Source organism: Pygocentrus nattereri, chromosome 7, assembly GCF_015220715.1.
Source record: "Pygocentrus nattereri isolate fPygNat1 chromosome 7, fPygNat1.pri, whole genome shotgun sequence".
NCBI classification, from domain to species: domain Eukaryota; kingdom Metazoa; phylum Chordata; class Actinopteri; order Characiformes; family Serrasalmidae; genus Pygocentrus; species Pygocentrus nattereri.
The window spans coordinates 8,901,279-8,925,597 of record NC_051217.1 but is presented as its reverse complement, the minus strand read 5'-3'; the positions used below and the strand labels follow the sequence as shown (position 1 = coordinate 8,925,597).

Sequence of the window (24,319 nt, the reverse complement as noted above, 5' to 3'; positions counted from 1 at the left end):
GTTGAGCCATTTTATGAGTGCTGATTTTGAAGAAAAAAAAACATGTAATTACTGACAGAGTGAAAATATATTTATGGCTATGTAACATATTCCTGGTCACACCAACCTGTGCCAATGAACATGACATCATACTGGCCATCCTCCGCCTCCACTCTGTCCACCACTATCTGAGTGAACTGGTAATCCACGTCAGTCTTAATAATGATTGGACGGTTGTTGATGGGAAGCACTGGGTTGTACATAGCAGGGTGACTTCGTGCAAAGGTAATGACATCATCAGGCAGGTCTTTTGTAGATTCAAATCCACCAAAGGTTTTGCTTGGACACTGTCATAATGTAAATAAAGATCACCAGTGAGAACCATGAAAAAAAATGAATGCCATTTTCAGAAATCACCACCCTGTAGTGACCTAAAATTTTCGAAAGCCCTTTGATGTGTTTTCTCCAAATGTCACTGGATACTCTAAATTACATTGTCATTAAGTAGCCGAATTATGAACACAGCTGCATACATGCTACAAGCACACTGTCTAATACTGCACAGTACTCATACTGAAGTAGCTCCTTAAAGTCCAGGCAACTACGGGCAAAGCAACCTAACCATCACATTTGCTGGTCTTTATGGGGTGTTTTGTTACCAGTCTTATATCAATTCACTGTGCAGTAGTGTTGTATTTAGCAATATGCATATGTCGATCAAAAATGCAGTTATGGACAGAGGATAGATAAGTATAATCAACTGGACTGAACTGAGCAACAACTGTTTCAGCTGTGATTGCCAAGGCTTACCGTGCCAGGCCGTGGGTATGGCACTCTGCCTAGGAAGGGGACCCACTGGTAGTTTGGCCCATCTCGGTGAGCATAGGGACCCAGAAACACCCTTCTAATGTCAGCCATGCTGTACATACATACTGCTGAGCCTTTGAAGATGTTACTGTCAACCAAACACAAGAAATTCAACATCTTACCACATTTAATAATCCAATAATCACAGCCATCAATAACCAGATGTAATTCCGGTAAATGATCTCAGCAAAATGAAAATGTGTAGAAAATGCACCTAGATGTTGTGAACACTGCATAGATGACAGGATTCTTGGGGTCCTTTGAGCTCATAAGGAAGACATCCTCTAAAAATGACCATATCAACAAAAACAGACAACTGAACATCTGACCAGACATTTCATACATGTCTACTATCAATTTCTCCCACACACATATACATAAGCGCATGGCATAGACAACTTACGCAGCTCATCAAAGTGTGTGTCGATGCCGTTGAGCCCGGGGACGGAGCAGATGAGCCGAGCTTTCAGGAAGGTGGTCCACTTATTCACCAAACTCCTGTGACCTCCAAAGTCATTCTGTTGACACAAAACACAAAACTCATGAAACTTTAAAAGCTCAATCTTTGAAGTTGGTTGCATTTTCTGCCGCTCACAATTCAAGTAATCCCAAACACACTCAATAATGTTGAGGTCTGGGGTGGAGGATATACAAAAACCCCTGTGGATTTTTTCAGATCTGAAGCAAGAATGAAGCTTGAAAAGTTGTCAACTGTTTATCTGACAGTGACAATTTTGATGGTCTACCATATATATACCATATGCTCAATTTCGTTGTACACTGTGCAATGACAATAAACGCATCTTATCTTATCTTATCTTATTTTATATATACACTCCCACACAAATACATACACATATGCCATGGGTCATGGGCTGCTAGCACCCCAAGGTATGCATTTTTATTTGATACTGTAGTAGGATATTTCCTCAATACAATGCTATAATGCTGCTGATTTCTATTAGTGTGATGTCTGGTATGTGCTCTATTAAAACAGTGACATGTACCCTATACTTTGGCCTAATATCACTGAGTATAGAACAGTATGATGTGCTGACTGAAGTGTGCTTGGTGAACTGAATGGAACGCTTTAATATCCATTAGCAGATCATCTGATCAAGCTGAAGATGTGCTCCAGCATGATCACTACCAAACAGTGAAGCCTGACACACCTATCTACTGTTTATATTAGGAAACACTACAGATGATTGAGGCCGCTATGTTTGTGTTTGTTTTTTATCAGAAAAGCTGGCAGCTGTGATGAGAAACACTGGAGCGGTTCAAACACTCTCACGCACCCCAACATTTATGTTTGCTAATTGGCAGGACAGAGTAGCATACCGCATAAGCTAAACATACACTTAGCATAATGAGACAATTGTCTGCGCCAGTGAAGAGCGGATTCCAGTCATACCAGAATGCCAAGCGCCACGTAATTGAGAACACCTTTCTCCCTTATAACTGCTATAGGGTTCCACTTCAGCTAAGAATGACTGCCAAAGTCACACTTTAGATCTACAGAGGAGCCTTTGTTTTCTGCCTGCTGATGACTCCAGTGACATTCCAGACATCTCTTTAGCTTCATGGTGGGCGGTTAAGATTGGGATGGTACAAAAACACACACAGTGCCAAAGAAATGTGGATCTGTTAGCTACCACACCTACTGTGTGTGAAAGGGTAAAATGTGTGTGTATGCAAGCATGTGTGTGTGTGGGTGTGTGTGAAACTGTATGTGTGGCTATTTGTCTATATGATTTTCTTGCTGTCAGTGTGAATCTGTAGGCTGTAAGTGATATCTTACTTTACACAGCTGTCCAATTCTGGCATGTGTGGCTTTGCCAGTTTGTTCTCCGTCAATGGCGTTCTCTCTAAAGAACAGGTAGATCTTATCATCTTCAGGGTTATCGCTCTCAGGAATGAGGTGGACACTTACGAACCTGGGGTCTGCAGAGAAACAAACCAAGACAGTGTTGACTACAGCTAGCTTTTTACTGCAAATTCTACTACTACTATTAATAATAATAACGATAAAAACAAAACAATACCACAACTACTACTGCTGCTTCTACTACTTTTAGTGCTACTGAGGCGTAAGATCCTCCTTCTCTTTCAAAGTTAAAAAAGGTGCCAGAATAAGGTTACATTTTTGGCATCCACAGCATTTTACTTGCTGTTAACACACGAGAAGAAGCTGATTATTTTGGACTTCTGCGGACCTAAGAACATTAGCACCCCCAAAAAGACTAAGACAGGGCTGATTTACATCTAGCTCAAGCTGTAGATTTACAAGACAGTCCGTGATTCTGTTTCAAGTGAATTGGGACAGTAAAACATCCTTTTGGCAAATTTGCCTTGGCACACCTTTCCACAAGTCAGTTAGTACTAGCAGGGGCAGATACAGTCAAGTTGTGAGCGTGTCATTACATGGCAATGTTTAATGGAAAAATGTGTTAATTTGCTTTATAAGAAGCCTGTATTTGTCCATGTAAAGGTGAAGGAGGAGAGGAGGCAGAATGCAAGTACGAGCTTTTATTGCAATCCATGATCAAAATGAAAGGAATCCAATAAAGAACAAGACTAGACAGACTAACAAGACTAACAGACTAGACTAAGGCATTATTAAGTATTATTTTAGCTCAATGCTTCTGGCATTCAGGTAATATATAACCTAAAGCTGATACTACTACAACTAATAATAATAAAATAATGTATTTTCTCATGGAGCTCATTTTCAAAGCTCAAGGTCATTCATAAAATCAATGATAGAGCATACTGGAACAAACACAAACAGAAGCAGGTAAGAATAAACAAAACATTCAGAATGTCAACAGAAAAAGACATTCAAAAAATCTACAGATCACAAATCATCAAATCAGAGAAACAAAACAAAGAATATCACAGTGCAAAGCAAGAGGGTGCAGCAGAATTAGCATGATTAGACTAAAGTGCAGCAGGAGGAGAGGGGCAGGGCAGAAAGAAAGGACTTTATTAAGATTTCAATTGGGATTTAAAGGATGAGAAGATGCTACAGAGGTTTGGGTGTCATAGCACTGAATGGCCTGCTACCCATGCAAGTTAAATGGTGATCTATATTTAATGGGATGTGCTGAGTCATGGCCACAGCAATTGCTTCATTAAAGATATACTGATTCGAAGCATCTATGAAAGTGTTTTTGTGATTACTGTCAGTACTGCTTTTTTTTCTGGAGTTGTGTGTGTGCTGCATTATAAATGCTCTTGCCAGGCACTAATGACTGTGAGATGAGGCGCAGTTCTTCACGGCCTGTTTGCTGGTTATTCATGCTCATTACTTTCTTCACACACGTTCAAGGGCAGGCAGCTTCAAAAATCTCATGACACACACACTCACAGCAAAACTCAACACATGGTGCACTGACAACAGCAAACAGATTCACATGCAGAACAGATGAAAATGCTGAATTATATAAAATAATTTTTACTGTTTTATATACAAATTCTATGGGACAGTCTTACCACATGTGGACAGTTTTGCATGGAAACAAAATGACCCAAGGCTAAGCAATTACTCAATTAAACCTGATAATTCAATTTAAATCATAAATCATAGATTAAAATTTATCTTCATAGTAGACCTAACAACTTGCATGATAAGGTATATTTTGAATTTTCCTACTTCTATTCAATTACAACGAATCTTCCTACTTCATTCTAATACAATGAAAAACTAAGATTGTTAAGGTGCAGTACTGTGCAAACATTTTATGCATATGATTTTAAAAGCTAATTTGGGTAGCAGGTGTTTATTGGCTTAAAAAAGCAAATATTAAAATAAATTCAAATTATTTTAATATGACAGAAAGTGATTTTATGTACAAACTCAATTCCCAAGACATTAGGACAGTGTGAAGTGCAAGCAAAAACAGACAGTAGTGATCAAAGTAGATTTTAACAAAAACATGATATTAGATGTTTTGTATGAATTTTATTTATTTATTTGTTAAAATATGCTTATTCCAAATTTGATGCTTGCAAAGAAGTTAGGGCTGCAGCATGGGTTACTGGGTTCCTGCCTTCCTTTTAAAAGCATTTAATAAATGTTTGGGGACAGTTTTCCAGTTTTAAAAGCAGAATTTTTTTGTCATTCATCAGTTATACATGTCTTCAGTTATACAACCATATAGAGCCTTTGCTGTGATATTTTGCAATTTACAATGTGGCACGTTTTCAATGGGAGACCCAAGAGGCCAGTCTTGCATCCTCACTCTCTGATTACACCCTATGCTGTTATAACATGCAGAATGTTTCTTGGTGTTGTCATGTTAAAATAAGCACAATAATCTCAGAAAAAGGCAACAGGCAGCATATGTTGCTACAAAATGTGTATATATATATATATTGTTCAGCTTTAACAGGTGTGCAAGTTATCCATGCTATGGGCACTAATTTACCCCCATACCATGGCTTTGGAACTTTACACTGGTAACAATCTGGATGGTATCTGCTTTTTTGGCCTCAAGATCACAATGCCCATTATTTCCACAAACAATCTGAAAGGTTGACTTGTAAGACTACAATACATTTCCTACACAATACACAATTACGCTCAAGCCCAAGAAAGTCTGCAGCATTTCTGGATTTTATTGACATATGGCTTTCTTGGTGCATAGTACAGTCTTAGCTTGCATTTATAGATGCAGCAACAAACAGTGTCTATTGACCACATTTTGTCAAAGCACTCCTATCACAGAAGCAAGCTAGATCTTAATGCAGTGCCATCTGAGGTAATTAAGGTCACATGTATTCAGCTGTGATTTGGCCTTGCTTTTTTATATAAAGCAATTTTTCCTTACTTACTAAATGTGTGAATGATGCTATGCGGTGTAGTAGGTCAAATAAGAGGTCGAAGTGGATATACAAATCACTGCTTTCTGTTTTTATTTGTGTTTTACATATTGACCTAACCATTTGGAAATTAGGTTTGTATTGGGTTTAAGAAGGCCCTGTTTTATTTACAAATAAGATCCAATATGTGGGTTGAATAAGATTTGATTAAATTAAATCAGGTCTGTTGTTGATGGAATTTAACAAATCCATACAACGGCTGAGGGCACTGGTGTAAAAGTTCAGAACCACACATTTGTTCTTCTGTTACTCTTGAACTCGACCACTGAATATTGGCATAACCATGCCAAAAATATGCCATAGCATTACATAGGCTGTCATGTGCTGTCATGACAGATTTTGTTCAGTAATATGAGAGTCAAGTTACCAATAACTGTCATGGCCTTTGCCATAATATTTGATGACAGCCTATGTCACATACTAATCTTTGTTGAGTGTGCTCTATTTAGCTGTCATAACGTCAAACATAATTTTTATTATGATAATAATTACTGGTATTGGTAGCATGGCACTGTTTTGACAGCTCAAGACAGCATGTGACATTTGCCATAACATTATGGAGTGGTTATGTCAATGTTATGTAACAGAGTTCAAGCAAAGCATTCTTGTTCTTCTAACATCTCTTTTACTCATCAGAATAATCATTTGACTAAGATAACTGGTAGCGGTAGTTAGAATATTCTCACCATTGAGCCACCTTGAATCATGCTGCTCCGTTCTGATTGGATGATGCTCTCCTAATGTACGGAAAATGGCAAAGTCCCGCCCCATGAAGTCGGCTGACGTCCCAGCATACAACTCACCATCTGTCAATTACATGTGCTGAAGGTCAAACAAGGTTCAATACAAAGAGGGAGAAGACAAAGGAGAGTGAGATGTGGCCAGCTGATCTGCTCTCTGGGCTTTGTCCAGTTTAATAATGACTCAAGTAAAGACTCAGCGAGGCATGATAGTCATCACTGAAACATTATTTCATGCTAAGAGATGGTGTGAGTGAAACAGATCCCAGAGTGAAGAAAGGGAGAGAGGAGAGTGTCTGTCAGAGTGACCTTTAAGATGAGATGAGAGATTTAACAGTGGAACGCTCTGCAGGTAGAGCACAAAGAGGAGAACAGACTAATCTCCTCATCCTCTTAGAGAGGCTGTTAATCAGAGGTGTTGAGTTTCTATTCAAAACAGCCAAACACCACACACACACACACACATACACCCCAGCACAGAACAATAAAACAAAACAAAAAATTAACAAAGAAATAACACTATGTAACTGTATGTGCAGTGATAGAGTTGGGTGAGAAAGAAACACAATGAGAGAGAGAGAGAGAGAGAGAGAGAGAGAGAGAGAGAGAGAGAGAGAGAGAGAGACTTCACACTTAATACATCTCAAACATACACACAAAGGTTTGTTTTTATATTATGTCAGGGACATAATATGCAAAGTGAGTGTTAGGTCATTTAGGCCCATCAAAAATAGTTTGTGTTAATTTTTTCCATGTTATTTATTAAGCAGTGCATAACTGCTTAAACAGATGTGCTGATACATTTAGTACTGTGCAAATGATTTAGGCACCTAAAAGCATTGTTTAAAACTACTTCTCACAGTCATAACTCTGTGTGCTTGTAAAAACTTTGAATTTACAGTAAAAAGTAACAAGAATTTCTTTCTTTGTTTTACTCAGATAGTGTTATCTTGTAAGCTAGCCTGAATGGCAACACTCCCAACTGTCTCACTGGTTTGGTCAAGTCCATCAGCAGCACCTCTGATTTAATGTAGGGATGCATTGACTAGCAAAACCATGTGTTGGGTGATAGGCTGGGCTGCAACTAGGAGAGTGGCAAAATAAAATAAAATAAAATTGTTACTGTTAAAGCTATTCATATTTATTGTAATACTAGTGTTTTTTTCTGAGCAAATAAACATTTTTGCCTAAAACTTTTTTTAAAAGCACAGTACTGTGTATAAAAAATCCTCGTATATCTATTTTGTGAGGGCTCTTCAACAGAGTTATAAAGTAGTGATTCTTAGTAGTTAGTTAACACAGTGGACAATGTTACATCCTAGTATGCTGGAGACAAGGGTTCAGTTCTGTGCTGTGGCAGTAATGTTAAAAAAAAGGATATTATTGCATATGTATTGTAATATAAAACTGTATTCCAGTGTAATACATAAATATACTAAATACATTTAGTACCGTGTATTCAGAATTCACCCATCACCACTTTTTCAAATATGAACATACACACTCACCAATAAGTAGGGAAGCGGTCTGTAGTTTTGGGTCATAGGGACTCTTTCCACGGCCGTTCTCAAATGACTCCAGCTTGAAGATGTTGTCCTAGATTCACACACGCAAACACACACACACACACTGTAATCAGGGACAAACGACTTCAGGATAAAGAGAACAGTGACCAACAGTGTTCGCCTGACACTCTATTCACACACAGAGAGAGCAGAACACAGCTTCTCTCTCACCCATCAGATCATGTCCATTACTTCCAGCAGTGCAGACAAACTAACAAGGGCAATGCGTATGTGTGTACACTTCACTGCTCAGCACCATGTTCTCTCTCATTGATGAACTAACCCCACTTTACTGTCTGCAATCTATATCACACACAATGTAGAGAGAGTGTGAAGGCAAAACAACAACTCCATTTGATGATGAGAACCTAACAAAGCGGCATACAGCACAAACCAGCTCTCAATTTTCCCCTTCATTTCCCCAGCAGAATCAGTCCTGAAAGAGCGCTCAGCTGATCAGTAAGAAGAGAGAATCCGGTCACGCTTGACCAGTGGCTATAATTTGCTACAGTTAACAAAATGCTAATGTCACACATATCAAATATATTTGATATTACACACACAGACAGAAACAATGTGTATGTGACCATCGGATCAGGCCATGTGTGATCATTTTAACATTAATTACAGTTTTTGCAAAAGTTTGGACACACCAAACCCCAGAAATGACATATCCTCTGCAGAGAACACACCCAAACATGGCACTGTCTCTAAATTGTAGTGCACAATTTCTATTTTTTCACTGGGTTTAACAATAACAACCAGTTTAATAATAATAATAATGATAATAATAATAATAATAACAATACATTTTTTATACACCACTTTTCCAAACTCAAGGGCAATGTGTGTGAACACTTCACTGTTCAGCACAATGTTCTCTCTCGCTGCTAAAGATTAGATTAGATTAGATTAGATTCAACTTTATTGTCATTGTGCAGAGTACAAGTACAGGGCCAATGAAATGTAGTTAGCATCTAACCAGAAGTGCAATATATAACATTATTTACATAAAGTGCGGTGGTAACAGTGACCAGTGCATAAATATAACTGTTATATACATGTGTGTACAAGTGAAATGTGAAATATGTAATATAAAATATGAGACATACAATATAAAATTGTACAATCCCCTATAACCAATTTTTTGGAAATGAGAGAATAGAAATCCTCACAGTTCTCTGTGAGCTCAGTCACAGAGCTCTGTCACAGTTTATTATGAATTTCAGTGATTTCACACACACTTGTAAACATTTCTGTTACATTTCTTATAACATTATGCTACAAGTTAAATTTTGTTTGCTTTGAGTCACTTTAGTCTGCAGGGTTCTGGGTTTATAAGAAAACGGTGTGCTCAGGAATGTGCTGTAAGAATCTCTAGCATAGGCTTTAAGACACTGAGAGAATGACTGGCAGAAGATACTTACCTCTGGTCGTTTGCCCACCTCCACATAGGCACAGACGGGGTGGAAGGCTCCTGTCCCACACGCATACAGGTGAGTGTGATTAAATGGCTGCAGCACCTTAATAAAGTTAGAGCACTCTTTCTATAGAGAGAGAGAGAGAGAGAGAGAGAGAGAGAGATTTGTACTCAAGAATTGTTGAACACTCAATTACATTTCTAAGAGAAAAAGTATAGAGCCTCAGATTTCAGATTTTAAAAGCCAATCAAGCACCAATGTATAATGTCTGTTTGTTTCAAGTTCATAGCAGCAAGAAAATGAAACAGTAAGAGGAAAGTGTCCCTATTAATGCCAATTCATCTTTGCAAAAGGACTAGTACCACCCATAAGCCATCTCACCACACAGAATTTGTATAAAAATGTTAGGACCCAGCAGACCAGCTAGTATGGGTTACAGAGAATGATTAGTTCATGTCCAGATGTTATTTATTATAAAAGTTATTTATTATAAAAGTTATTTATTTATAAAAAAACTACATGCCCTGACTCTTAAACGCTGTGTGATAAATCCTTTACTTGTTTCTTATTCTAGCAGTTTTTATACAAAAGCTTGAATACCCCAGGACAAATCATGTTTTAACGCATTCCTCTAAAGGGAAATTCTGCTAATGTTAGTGCACAATTTCTATTTGCTCAGTTTAACAAATTTTGGGGGGGTGCCATAACCTTTGCATAGGCCACGTTGTATGTCTGATTTACTCTCACGATGTGAACTCATTTGCACTTATAAAATGTTTAAAAAGTGTCATTTGAAGAGGAAGCCTAAACTTTTCCATGTGACTCTACGTTAGTTTATTTCTGGCACCAAACCTCCCCATTAGATTGATTATTTTGACACAGTGCCCACACGTTCACAAAAATATGTTTCTCTGCATTTTTCACTTTTGTGCCACATCCAACTTAATGTTCTGGCCTTCAGAATTGTTTTTAAAAGAAAGAAGAAAAAGAAACATCTCTTATTGCACCCAGGGCTTCTTTAAAACCGGTGTGATTGCAATTCCACAAGATCTTGCTCTTTGACTATTTGTAGAACAAAGGCCACGGAAGCTGTGAAGTGTGGGGTCAGAGAGGTCAGCAGTAGGGTTCCGACAGGCCACATTCAGAACAACAAGGCAAGAAGAATCATTCATTTTGCAGTTTGTGCTTGTTGAGGAATGACTGTGAAATACTTATCACTTGTTTGTACTTTAATTCTGTATTATTCTTGTGACTGTTGTCATGGGTGGTGCACTGTATAACCTCAAATTGTCTCAAAAAACACATTAACAGCCCACATTCTCTCACTAAGCACACACACACACACACACACACACACACACACACACACACACACACACACACACACACACACACACACACACAAAACCCACAGTGATAGAACTGCAAAATACACAGATACACATGGCTGTAGAAAGGAGGGAATGTTACAACAGCTGGAGCTGTTTTTCAGCAGGGCACGTACAACATCAACAGAGGCAATCCTGTTATGAGCATCCAGGCATCCCCTGTGGCTAGTGTCTGTGTTCATGTATGTGTGTGTGTGTGTAACAGCTCATCTGTTGTGTGTTTACCCGTGATCTAAAGGCACGTGTCTGAACAAGCCTGACCTTGGTAGATACAACTGAGTCACAACGCATGGAAAAGCTTTACAGAATAACACACACAGGACAATTACAACTAAAAGATGAGTCAGTGCTGCTGACACACACACGCCTTAGCTTTCCATGGCTGTCCCTAAAACAAGACCACATTGAGCATGATGCTACCATAACTAGATTACATGCCACTCCTAGACTCAACTGTGTCTGGAAGTAATTTCTAAGAAGAATACACCAGTTTCTAGCCATGCAAATTCATCCATTCTGAATCTATTCAACTCAACTCAATAGCTTATTCATTATTGTTAAGTGGGCTCTTCTCTGGTGGCTTTATGCCCACCAGTGCCCAAAAAGTTGCACATTTTACTTTTCAGTTAAATATAACAAAAAAAAACCCTGCAGTGTTTAATTTGATATTTAAACCCAATATTATTACAATATTAATTATTATTAAGAGACACTTATTAGTCCCACAACGGGGAAATTTCACTTCCGCATGTAACCCCACATACACACTAGTGAGCACTCACACACACTAGGGGGCAGTGAGCACACTTGCCTGAAGTGGCAGCCCTATCTGCAGTGCCCAGGGAGCAGTTGGGGGTTAGGTTAAGCTAAATCTCATCTAATTGAAGTATATCATTCAGTCTTTCTAACTTTAGCTAGTGTGACATTATCCAAGAAAAAGCTTTTCTGTCTCATTTTTAGTAGATCCCCAGCCCAGTCCAGTGCAACCACATCACATCATCACAGTGCAACAATGGCAACCAACTAGGAGAGGGATTCTGCCTATATGTCATGTTCTTTATAATAAACCAAATGTTTCAATTTGATTTATACATCATATTTTAGTAGTACTGGACATGTAGACTTTTAAAAAGCATACAACTCTTAACAATCAGTGTTCACTTTTATATAGAACAGCCATTTAACACGGGATATTCATTACATGTCAAAGTATCCTGTCACTCCTCATCACTGAATTTGGCTACTTTCATTTGTACCCATTGCTCTAGCAAGCATTCATTTGCACACACACAGCTTGTATAATCTCCAAAGAAAACTTGGCCAGGAGAACAGGATGCTCTGGAGTAGTCGTACATTAGGGTAAGGTCAGCATGCCCAGTGCCAAGCACTGGCTAGAGGACTATAAAGCCCCCTAACATTGGCCTATGCAGTAGCAGATCTGTGTTCTCAGGAACAGGGATGGGAGAGTAGCTAAGTAGACTGCTACATTTTGTAGCTCACTACACTTTTTGTAGCTAATAGCTTTAGTTGCTACAGTTGTATGAAATGCAGCTAACAGCTGTAGCCCCTACAATTCTTGTGGAGCCATGGTTATAATCACAGATCACGGTCATTAACTGGGCTGGTGGCGATTGTGCAATCCTGACTGAGCAGCGGACAGCTCGAGCAAACAGTCACACACTGATCAACCCTTACTAGTAGACTTACCTCTTTTTAAAAATTATTTTGGGAAAGTTTTACAAGTTTACAATTTTTTCAGTATCTATCCTAAACCTTCTCAAGTACCCATACCTTTAGGATGAGTTGGACACCATGACAGAGCCTCTAGGTACTGAAAAAGTTCATGAAGTTCATGGCATAAAATCATAAAGTTATTTCAGAGATTTATTCGAAGCATTTAATAGCTCTTAACTGAAGCACCCTCACATTCTTCCTGATGGGCATATCAGTTTGCTGTCAAGCTTTCCCGTCAAAGTTGGTGGTGTTTATCCTTGTTACAAAATGCAGCAGATGTTCTGACAACAGAGCTGAGACAAACTCCCTATTAAAACCTTGATTTTAGAAGTAACATTGGATGATGTTTTCTGCAAAACTCAACTCACGTACTGAACAGTTGCTACAGGTACACCTGACAAGTTTGATATCAAATGATATATATCAAACGATATATATCAAATGATTTGCAAATCATCGTATTCTGTTTTTATTTATGTTTTACACAATGTCCCAACTTTGAAATTGGGGTATATATATATATATATATATATATATATATATATATATATATATATATATATATATATATATAGAGGGAGAGAGAGAGAGAGAGAGAGAGAGAGAGACTAACCATGTCTATTTGAAAAGAAACTATGTACGTACATAGAGGACCATTAAATGTAAGATCTTAGTAAGTTGTTTCTTTAGTTTTAGCTCTGGACAGCTTTCTATTTAAAATCTTAAGTGTTCGCAAACCATCAAAGAAAACATTCTCATTTGTATGAAAAACATTTTGAAAGGCTAGGTGTCTCCAGTCCTTTGATGGGCAGTGTACTGATCTCAATGTTGAGTTGTGGAGTGCTAGATGAGTTGCTCTGCTTTAGTGGGGCAGCTGCTCTCTGCTTTCAGCTACTTTCAATGGCCAAAAACTTGACATTGTTCCACTTCAGGAGTACTACGCTTGAGTCCGCCTGTCTATGAGTGGAACAAGCTTCAGTCAGTCTCTTTCTTTTCACTGGCACCCACCTCTTCACATAAAAGCCATCTTTCATAGAGTCTCTGCCAGTCACAATCACCATGTTTACATCAACATCTCACACAAAGCCTTTTACTGCTATTCAGATGAGTGCTTTTGAAAGTCGAGCGAGCTTCTTTCTGGAGCTGAAAGGGCAGACAGAGCACTGCTATGGTTCTGTATTTGAGTGTATTTCAGTGGAGAGCCCTGGGCGGTATCTGTGATGGAATTTATGAGAGATGGAGTGGCAGCTACGCCTGGAAACAGTTTATCCTCCTCTAGCCCACAATGCAACAGTGATTTATTTATTCTTTCTCTGACGATGTGCTGAGCTTGCTGAGGGCCCAGTCTGGGCTGGACTAGTATAGACAGCCATTTAGCATGTCGTGAGATCAGGTAAGCCTACCGACTTACTACAGTGATACTGTAAAAGCATGTCTTTCATCAAGTTGTCGATCTTTACATTAGCTGTAAATTGTTATGACTGGTATGTATACCATTCTCTACTTTCTGTGAGAGTGATTACAATATTGACTTTGCTCCGTTCAGAAATGAAACAAATTCGTTCATATCAACTGCTGTTCAAGCATCTCAGATCAAAGACAATTCAAATGAACGAGAAACACATTTATCAGTTCTTGTCAAAATATCTACATTAAGAATATGTTATTATAGTGTGTAATTTCAAATGTACTTTGTATGAGTGTAAAAGGTAACAAAGTTAGAAAATATTTGATGTTTTATTTTTTGTGTAACTAATCTAACACATGGTGACATGTACAGATGGGTTTTGGCATTGGTGTTCCTGAGAATGGCGAGGAAGGCTGTGTGCTGAAATACATCTGTAGTTAATCTGCGAGTTTGATAAATATTTTGTCCAAACTTTTTCCAACTATTTAACAGACTTTTTTGCATTCAGCTCTTTATAAACCCTTTTTTATGAAGAGGATTGCCTGTTCACAATTTTCACAATTATGCTGAAGTTAACCTGACATTTACATTTTACCATGTTAGTTCATGTCCCTGGTCATACTTGGCAAAAAAATGTTGCATATAATTGTCATTTTCCTGTAACTGTACATCCAAGTGCAATGACTTTTGCACAGCCTCTAAAGCATCTTCTGAGTTTTGATGAGATAATAATATTATAGAAACATGATATTAACTGATAATATAATGTTTGACTGCCCCCTCCCACCACCCCCACCTACACTGAGAAAAATGCTAGATTGGAGATCGTCCACAAATCTGTGTTTTATGTCACAGTACAGACGAGAATTACGGCATGATTTCTGACTCATGTTGACTTTAAGTACTATTTTTATTCTCCTATTTTGGAGATACAAGGGTTTCTAACAACAGTGATAACATAAAAGACATTGAGGCATCAACTAGCTCACCTGAACATCTTTACCAGCCCACTTGCACTCATCTCGACGCGATGAAGAGGGAGGCCAAGATATCTATCCCAGAGAGAGAGAGAGAGAGAGAGAGAGAGAGAGGGAGAGGGAGAGAATATAAGTGAGCACACAAAAGAAAAAAAAATATCACAAACTGTCAAGTCATATTCAAATCACTATGGGGGAAATATAAATAAATGCCGAATGCATGTTATATGTACTTGTTTTAATGTGTGCTGCTGAGTTAAAGCATTGGGTTTCTGACCATGGAGTGTAATGTGCTTTCCATGTGAAGGTGAGAACCATCTGACAGGGTTTAAGTGTCCCAGTAGAGAAAGAAAGACCAGTGCACAGTAATCTAACTCCCTCCTGCTTTAGGGCTGTGAAAGAGCAATCCGGTGTCCTGATTAGATCAACTACATCAACTTTCAACCAGGTGTGTGCGTGCATGCACATGTGCGTGAGTCAGAAAGAGTGAGAGCTAAAGAGGCAGAAAGAATTCAGCAAAGCAGAATTCAGGACAGTATTCTACTTTTAGAGAAGGTTGATTCCTCTTGCTGTGAATTTAACATAAGCCCAACGGCATCTGTGTGACAGTACTCCACCCAGAAACAAGAACAGGCTGTCATACATATTTTAGTGTCCTGTATATGCTGTACATCCTGTCTACTGGCTGACACAGGGAATTGAGAAGAAGACAGAGGGATAGAATCGAGAGGAATGAGGATAGTGTAAACATCTCAGGGCAACCTAAGGAAAAATCTGATATGTACTGGATATGATGCTGCCAGCATAACTGGCAATTTCACCATCAAATAAAAAAATTGCAATCTCAGTTCTAACTGTTGCTGAGACTACGATCGACTTTCAGTTGCCCTCTAAGCTTCTCCTGTTCTGCCATTCTGGCACATTTTTAGGAATTTTTGGACACATAGAAAACAAGCAACACATTGGATTTAAAGGGCTTATATTAGGAAAACTGGATTTTTCTCATTTTTTTAAGTAAAAGAGTATGTTCATTCCTAAAGCCATAGTAAGATACACAAATCACAGAAGATACACAAATCACAAAAGGATTATGTGGACATCAAAGAAAAGAAATCAAATATAAGAAAAACATGTCAACATGTCATGTTGATGTGGAAATGAAACGTTTGTAACAGGTTACCTCAGTGCATTGCTTTTTCAGTACTTTAATACGGCCTAATGATTAATTTTACAATTGCTAGCAATGCAACTTCACATTAACACAAGGTCATAGCAATAAAACGATTCCTTCATTAAAATCTCCTTTATCTGCAGCTGTGTCTCTATGAAAATGGCTTGTATGCACCGCAGAGCGCGCTCAAGTTCAGTTCTTTGGGGAAAGCTGCAATGCAATTTGTCTGCACTTTGTTGCGTTTATTTTTCATTATTTATCCAGGTGAGCAGAGGACGGCTCTCAGCCCAGCGCACGTCTGATCAGCATGACAGCTTTAAGCTGAAATATTCATACACACTTTCCACTGGAAACAGATTCCCCTGGTGCTGGGAGTGTGTGTATGTGTGTGTGTGTGTACCTTAGATTCCACTCACTACCCTTTATCAAAGGCCTTTGTACACGACATAAACCACAGCTAGATGCTATCACTACTCTGTAATTTTCCAATCAGCCCTGCCATCCACTGTATCTGTTCACAGAGCGTATCCCACTTAACTGAGCGAGACGGCTTCAGCAACTACAGCACTGTCTGCTACTGCAGCGCATAGTGGGCGAGATGTTGCATGTTTGTTAACTGTCACATTTATTGTCAGTAAGCCTTGTATTTATTGCCAAATTGCACTATAACAAAAGTATGGTATAATTTGTCATTATTTCTCACTTTTATTATGAATTGAGTCTGAGAGAAGGTTATTGTTGGATGCACAGAAAATGGCTAAAATCTAAAGGATCTTTCGGCATAATAGAAAAAAATAAATAATAGAAAAACAATATAAGTACAGATTAAACACAATGTAAATGTATAGTAATTGATTATGTAAAATATACTAAGAAATGTAACTAATGTTGTAACTATCAAAGATAGTTATAAATAATTAGAATGCTAATATCAAATAAAATACTGTTTGTTGCCCTTTGCTGTCCGGTTCTGGTTAGTGCAGACATGTTCAAACAGTTTGAGCAGCAGCAGATCAATACTGGCCGCATGATCTCATTACAAGGTTTCCTTCCATGAGAGTGGTTTGTAATCGCTGTTCATTTAGAGAGTGTAGTGTCCAAAAACTATTTCACTACTGATGTGATTTCATTTGAAAAAAAGTTCATCTCATTTAATATGCAGAAAACAACAAATCAACAATGTTGCTTCAGTTTTCAGCCCAAAAGTAATTCTACAACAATGCAATTTGCAACACAGTCTCTCTTATATAGACCATCAGTAGATATAACAACATGGATGTGATAAGTATTATTTTAGTGGTGCAACACTCAAACGTCGAAGATGGATCTGATCCCCATTGTTCTTACCAGCTGTTGGTCCATGTTGATGTCGATAAGGTTGAAGGCCAGGACATGGTCCTTCGCTCCTACAAAGAGCCGGCCCTTCTCCTCATCAAGCAGAAAAGTGTGATAGGCAGAGCTGTTGGCCAGTCCGTTGAAAGTAAGCAAGTTGTTTGATTCCAGCATTTCTGTGGGAAAGAGAAGAGACTGTCGTTCACATAGCAGTTCCAAAAAAGACACCACTTTACAGCAGAATAGCAGGAGATAATGACAAGCCATACATATTTGCAGTGGCTAACAGCTCTAAGAAAACAGTTTAACCAAATCCTGCTGATCTTGCTCCACTCACTCTATCATGTGATTAAGTTATAAAGATTTGTGTTCATATCTGTAGAACGGCTGAGAGACATTTTCCAACCTCACGTACAGTGAGCCCTGAGTGTTGAGCTGAGTAGGCTGTTACAGGGCAGTAGGAGACAGGACGGATTGGGGCTTTGGCTCATTCATAGTGCAGTTCTGCAGGGTGGCTAGTCCGCTTTCTCTACCACTGAGTGTGTGACGCGCGAGTGCGGTTTTGGCCGTAATAAAGCTGAGATCACTGGCTGGGTTCTCTCACTCTCTGTCTCTCTCTCTTGCATACACATACAGGCAGAGGGATGTTTGCTTGTCTTTGGGGCTCTTGCCGTCATTCATGCTTCATGGAGCAGAATGTCGAGCAGAGCTGTGTGGCCTGTGGGGTAGAGGTGCCAGGTTAGGTTAGAGCCATGGCCAGGCCAACATGTCTGCCAAGCCTGATCTGACCTTTAAAAAACTCTAGAATATGCTTTACTACCACGGTATGGAACATTAAACGACAGTAATATCCATGTATAAAAATAACTAGAATAACAGCAGTACTATGTCTTTGCATCCAGGAACAAAAGTTATGTTAGAGCAGAACCCTTTTATCAAGTTGATCACTTTCCTCTTACCCTAAATATAGTCAATCAGCCAAAACATGTTTGGTTTCTCTAGTTTTGCACTGGAGCTTGAGGTTAAAATAACTAACGAGCAATGGAAGCTCAAATTAACACAGTTTAAATGGTTTGCCTAAATCACAATATCCGCTTCCGTAGACTAGTCAGCAAATATGGTTCTTGATCACATACATGCATGATGTAGGCCTGGGCTATACCTAAGCTTAATTAGCATCTCTTACCTCCCCCAGAAACATGCACATACTGTCTACTTCCCTAACATACTTTCATGTTCACATGCATGTTACCTTTAAAATTTCAATGCAATATTTAATAAAAATCAAACATCATATAATGAATAGCTCAACTTCTGTGTTTATAAGCATTTTCACCACTTGTTTTGAAAGGTGTGGCCACAAATACATGTATTTACAAGCTCCTGCTTGCATGAATCCATAGCTGTTTCGGTGGATTTAGAGACAATGGATATTGCCCTGTAATGATACATATTCAACAATAATTCAATACAAAACCAACAGTGTTCTAACAAAAAAGTGAACTAAACATTGTCTGCATCTACTTTTTAGCAAGTTGTTCTAATGCATCATCGCTTGATTACCTGTCAGTCAACATCAACATCAGATTACATTGCTCTATCAGCCAGGTTTAGTATGGCATACTGCCATTCAATGCCAGAGTGGCTGCAATTGGTGGATGCAATATTCACACATGAGTCATGTGAAGGTGACAATAAGAGACAACAATAAAAAAGTTACTTAAGGAGGATGAGGGCATATCCAAGCAGGTGGGCTGTGAGAAATGCTGACTGGTCTTCATTTATCTAGCAATAGTTTGTAGCTTATTGACTATGATTATTATGTCACATGGAAATCACTAGCTAGTCACTTGGTTGTCTCGGTGCAGCAAAGTAATAAATAAGAGTAAGAAATTAAAAATATTTTAGAAAATGTTGTTTTGCATGTACCTTTTGTCCAATCTCTGTCTCATTTTCTACTACTTCTTTTATCTATCTTTGTGGTTATCTCACCATCTTTAACCCAAATTAGGAATATTTTAGAAAAAGTTGTTTTGCATGGACATAATACTGTGTGTGTAGCTGCTCTGCATCATGTAACTGTTTTGAAAACAACCCTCACTCCTGCCCTGCTGTTATCTACAAGAGGAGACAAGAGTACAGATAAAGTAAGATTTCAAAAAGGTTGCTGCTCCTGTTTTTAGCCATGCGACCCACTTTCTGATACATTTTAATAGATGTTTTGATGATGTGATGTTGAACTAAACTACTGGTGTTTCTTTTAATGGCTTTTGTATTTCTGTTGATATTCCACCATCAGTACTTCTTGATTCTTCCAGGTATGACCTTCAACACAACACGCTGAGACACAAACCCACACATACTCACACACGAACAACACCTTGAGCAGTGCGAGAAAACAGAGGCCAGGCAAGCAACACATCCACCCCTATACCTGAACTCCTGCTGTCCAGATAACAGCACCCAGTTCTCTCTATCTGCCATGACTGGTTGAGGGTTTTGGAATCAGATACGTTATTATACATTCTGAGCCACTGGGAATAGAAAAAGTTCCCTGTCATATTGGGTTGCATAGAAGAAAAGCTTAACATGTTCCATTTCAGATATTAGTTACATATAATCCTTAACACATCAGTGAACATAGGAGAGTATTTGTATTCTGTAGAGGAAGCCAGAGAGTTAAAAGATAAAGGCTAAGACCAAGCCCGAGACAGGCTGGGCTGAAAGAGCTCGAGCAGTAGAGGTGGCAAGGGCGAGAGAGTGAGGACTCTAATTACAGCCTGTGACCTGAAGGAAAATGAGATTTTCCCCTGAGCCCACACTAGCGGCTTTTAAAACTGCACCCCAGAGCAACATTAATACCAAGCAAAACGCATTGGACACCTCAACCTGTTATTACAGCCTGTGTGTCCATCTATGTGTGTGTGTGTGTGTGTCTGTGTGTGTGTGTGAGAGAGAGAGAGAGAGAGAGAGAGAGAGAGAGAGAGAGAGAGAGAGAAACATGTTAAAGCTCAACTGGGCTGTGAATGGAAACCAGCTCTTAACATACCACAGCTCCCTCTCATACACCCCCCCGCCTCATTCACACTTCAGCTGGGTTTATCACATAGAGGCAGCAGCTGGACTCTCTCGACTCAGTGGCCAAAGCCAAAGTCACTTCTTTCAGCCATCGGATTACATTTGACTCTGGATTTTTTAAATTATTATTTATTTCTTCTTATTCATTCATTTATTTATTTATTTAGTGACTGATGGAATCCACCATGAATTTTTCAGGAGATATACTCCCCCTCCCCAAGACACAACTCATATGATAGCTTTAAAGAATTGGGGGTGGGGGGGTGGGGTGGGGGGGGTGGAGAAAGTGGGGCAAAGGAGTGAAGAGAGAAAAAGATGGGTTAAAGGTGGTCAGATAACCACAGTCATATACAAACAGAGCTCAAAGAAGTAGTAGAAAATGAGACAAAGACATTAGAGGAGAGGTACGATGAGAGAGGGGGTTAAGGAGAGAGGTGTACAGAAAGAGTGAGTGAATGAGAGAGAGAGGGGAAAAGACAGTGAGGGAGATGGAGAGAGACAGAGTAAGATAAGAGATAAAGAGAGTGGTGGAGAGAGAGCAAGTGCAAGTCAAAAAGAGAGGAAGTGAAAAAATGGAGAGAAAAAGAGTAAGAAAGTAAGCAAGAGAAAGATAAAGAGAGGGAGAGATAAAGACAGAGACAGTGAACGACAAAGACAGTGAAAGACTATGAAAAGGGAGAGGGATAGAAAAATGAGAGACAGACAGAAAGACAGGAAGAGGGAGTTAAGGAAAGAGAGACAGAAGATTCACTTGCTGTGAAAACTGTACGGTATGTATTTATTATATTGAGTGAAAACACAGAATTCTTTCCAGCTCCAGAGTGACACTCTAACTCACACTCTAACTCACTCTGCATACAAGGAATTTATCTCAGCATCACTCCAGTGTGCACAAGCAGCAAGCACACACACACACACACACACACACACACACACACACACACACACACACACACACACACACTGAAATTACACTGTACAAGAACACCTCTGACAGCATGAATGAGGAAGCCCACCTCTGTACATAATATTTAACATATATATACTGTAAAAAAGGCGTAAAAATGAAAATAACAAGAATCTATGTTCTAACTCACTATTTTTAGGCCCCCTATTAACCTTTTATTAGTTTACAGTCAATTCCGCTATTAAGTACACAATATTCTTTTGTCAACATCAGGGGAAAAAGCAAAGAGAATACATTTAATAGAGAAATTATGCAGAAGCCTCAATAACTACATATAACAACAAAATGCTTTCAGAGAAATCAGCAGGGATATTTTTTCACCCTTGCAAAGTTCAGTCTTAGAAGTTGGTTGTATTTTCTGCTTCTCATGATCCAAGTAACCCATACATTCAATGATATTGAGGTCTGGACTCTGGCGTGGCCACTCCACTCTTCTGATAACACCAATATTTTAATTTTCCTTTAGAAAATCAATTCCTTTAGTTTCCAGTTTTCTTTTTTTTGTCAACTGTCTTTGGTCAGCAATGGCTTCTTGACAGTTACACATCCTGTCAGAGTTTTGGAAACTCAACTTGACTTCCCCCTTCATTATGCAAGTGGATTATCTTATATCTAAGTTCCTTGGAAATATCTCCTGAAAAATTAATATGCTGCACTGAATGACCCTTTTGACTGAAAACTTTATAAATGAAGGGTGTCTGACTTTTGCACAGTATTGAAGGTATAGAAGGTGGAACTGACTGCGAGGAAATCAATAGCATATGGTTTCTCTGAGCTGCGCCTGAGCTGAGTTGCTAGTTCTAGCCTATAAATGACCCCCTACCCACACTGATAATCCCTCCATCTCCCTTCTTCCATGGTTTCAAATCACCCTGCCTCTCCTTATATAAGGAGACAAGAGTGTGAGAGAGGCATGTGCATGTGTGTGTGTAATGTCTCAACCAATAGATGTATGAAGTGTTGCTGGAGTCTCATTGTATTTTCAAGTGTTTGCTTACATAATGCACTTGTGCTGTAGAGTTCCACTAGAACTAGTATCTACTCTGATGCACACACACATAAACACACACTGACTTAAGCTGTTACAGTTGTGTGTATACATACCCTGAGTGTTTCACAGATTGACAGGCATGTGTCTGTATGTGTATCTTTCCGTGCACATACATTACTGTGCAAAAGCTAGAGACCACCCTTTATTTACATAATTTCCAATCAAAACAAATTGTTCAGAACAAGTTATTTATTTTTCCGGTGATATTTATGCGAAGATTTGATATAAGTCCAATTTGCATTAGAAAGGGGGAAGTGAAGGGAAAATAAGTTGAAAAAAAAAAGTTCAAAACATTATTCAAAGATATAGAAAAAATGGAACTCCTAACTATGTGCAAGACCGGGTCGCCAACTAAACTATCTCCATCAGATAAACAGTATTTAAAGCTTTAATCTTTGAGAGAGAGGAGAAAATCAAGCTCCACTCATGACTCAGATCTGAAACATCCACAGGTGTTTCTGTCCATCCTTCCACTGTGAGAAGACCACTCAACGTGGTGGGTTTGAAAGGATATGTAGGTTGTCAAGAAGTTGCTACCGAGAAAATGAAATAAATAAAAAGAAGAAAATCTGCAAATCAAACAAAAAATCTGCTGGTGTTCTTAGAACCTCAGCATCACTGAATTACTTGGATCGTGAGAAGCAAGAAATGGCAACCAACTAAAACTGAACTTGAGATATAGAAAAATATCCCTGCAGATTTCTTTGAAAAACTGAAAGCAAGTCTCCCAAAACCAAAGGAAGCTGTAAAGAAAAATGACACACTAAATACTGAAAACAAATTCATGCTAGTAAACGCTAATCAAGTGCATCAAACTCACATGCATGTAACATTATTAATTAGACACTTATTCTTAATTGCACCTTCTTATTCCAATTCGCCATTGACTGTAGAGACAATACTTCGTCAGGTAGTGACGTTCAATAAAAATGTGGGAGCTTATTGCACAGAAAAAACTTGACACTGAAGAAACTCTTGCCAAGTGTTTGTAGGCGTGTAACTTCAAGCAGGATTTCAACCAGTTGAATTGTCTAGTGAGCAACACCAGGTGTGCTAGCACAAAAGAGACATGGGAGTTTGTTGCTTGCTCTGGCCAAATACCAAATGTATATAGAGACTACCTGGATGGTGTAATTAGATGAAAAGCATCAAAGCATGACATGCCAAGCAGAATGAACACTTTGCTGGGAGGACAGCAATACTTTATGCCTTGGTTGGCGCTTATATGTTTTAGCTGAAATAAACTAACCTACAGCCAGGGTATTCAGTGTTTGTGAAATTGCTGTTTTATCTATTAAAAGGACCGCATTCCATGTGCTCTATTGAAATAATAGTATAGGGCAGTTGAGTAATTTAATCTTTTCTCAAGCAACATTAGCATTATGCCATAATTTGTATCACTTATATCTAAATAATGAAATAAATGAATGCACTTAACAAACAGATAATCACTTCACTAAAAACTGAAGTCATGACAATCCTTAGTAATGCTAGCAGACTCTAAATGAACTTGATGCTGGGCATTGTCGCTAGGGGCGTGCATTGTTTTGATGGGAGGGGACATGGGAGGGGGATTAAAAGTGTTGTCTATGTAAACATGCATTCCAAGTGTGTGTTTGTCTTCTCGCTTTATAAACTCTTCAGCATGCCCCCATAGCAACATCCGACGGCAAATCTCAGTGTTTATTTTTGTTCATGTATGCTGTTAAGATCCCCCGTTGCCAAGCTCTCGCAATAATACACGGTGTGTCATCAAC

The 24,319-nt window shown here is 38.7% G+C and overlaps 1 protein-coding gene across 1 annotated transcript in view; it reads right to left on the bottom strand.

The window, feature by feature from the left end:
* Positions 1–24,319, bottom strand: part of sema3ab (sema domain, immunoglobulin domain (Ig), short basic domain, secreted, (semaphorin) 3Ab) — a 42,802-nt gene that overhangs the window by 9,263 nt on the left and 9,220 nt on the right. The window contains exons 2-11 of the mRNA XM_017724884.2: positions 17,482–17,642; positions 14,976–15,038; positions 9,463–9,582; positions 7,979–8,066; positions 6,417–6,536; positions 2,648–2,790; positions 1,250–1,364; positions 1,061–1,130; positions 790–934; positions 107–326 (exon numbers count right to left, since the gene is read on the bottom strand). Coding sequence (XP_017580373.1) covers positions 107–326; positions 790–934; positions 1,061–1,130; positions 1,250–1,364; positions 2,648–2,790; positions 6,417–6,536; positions 7,979–8,066; positions 9,463–9,582; positions 14,976–15,038; positions 17,482–17,642 — 1,245 coding nt within the window. The remainder of the gene's footprint in view (positions 1–106; positions 327–789; positions 935–1,060; positions 1,131–1,249; positions 1,365–2,647; positions 2,791–6,416; positions 6,537–7,978; positions 8,067–9,462; positions 9,583–14,975; positions 15,039–17,481; positions 17,643–24,319) is intronic.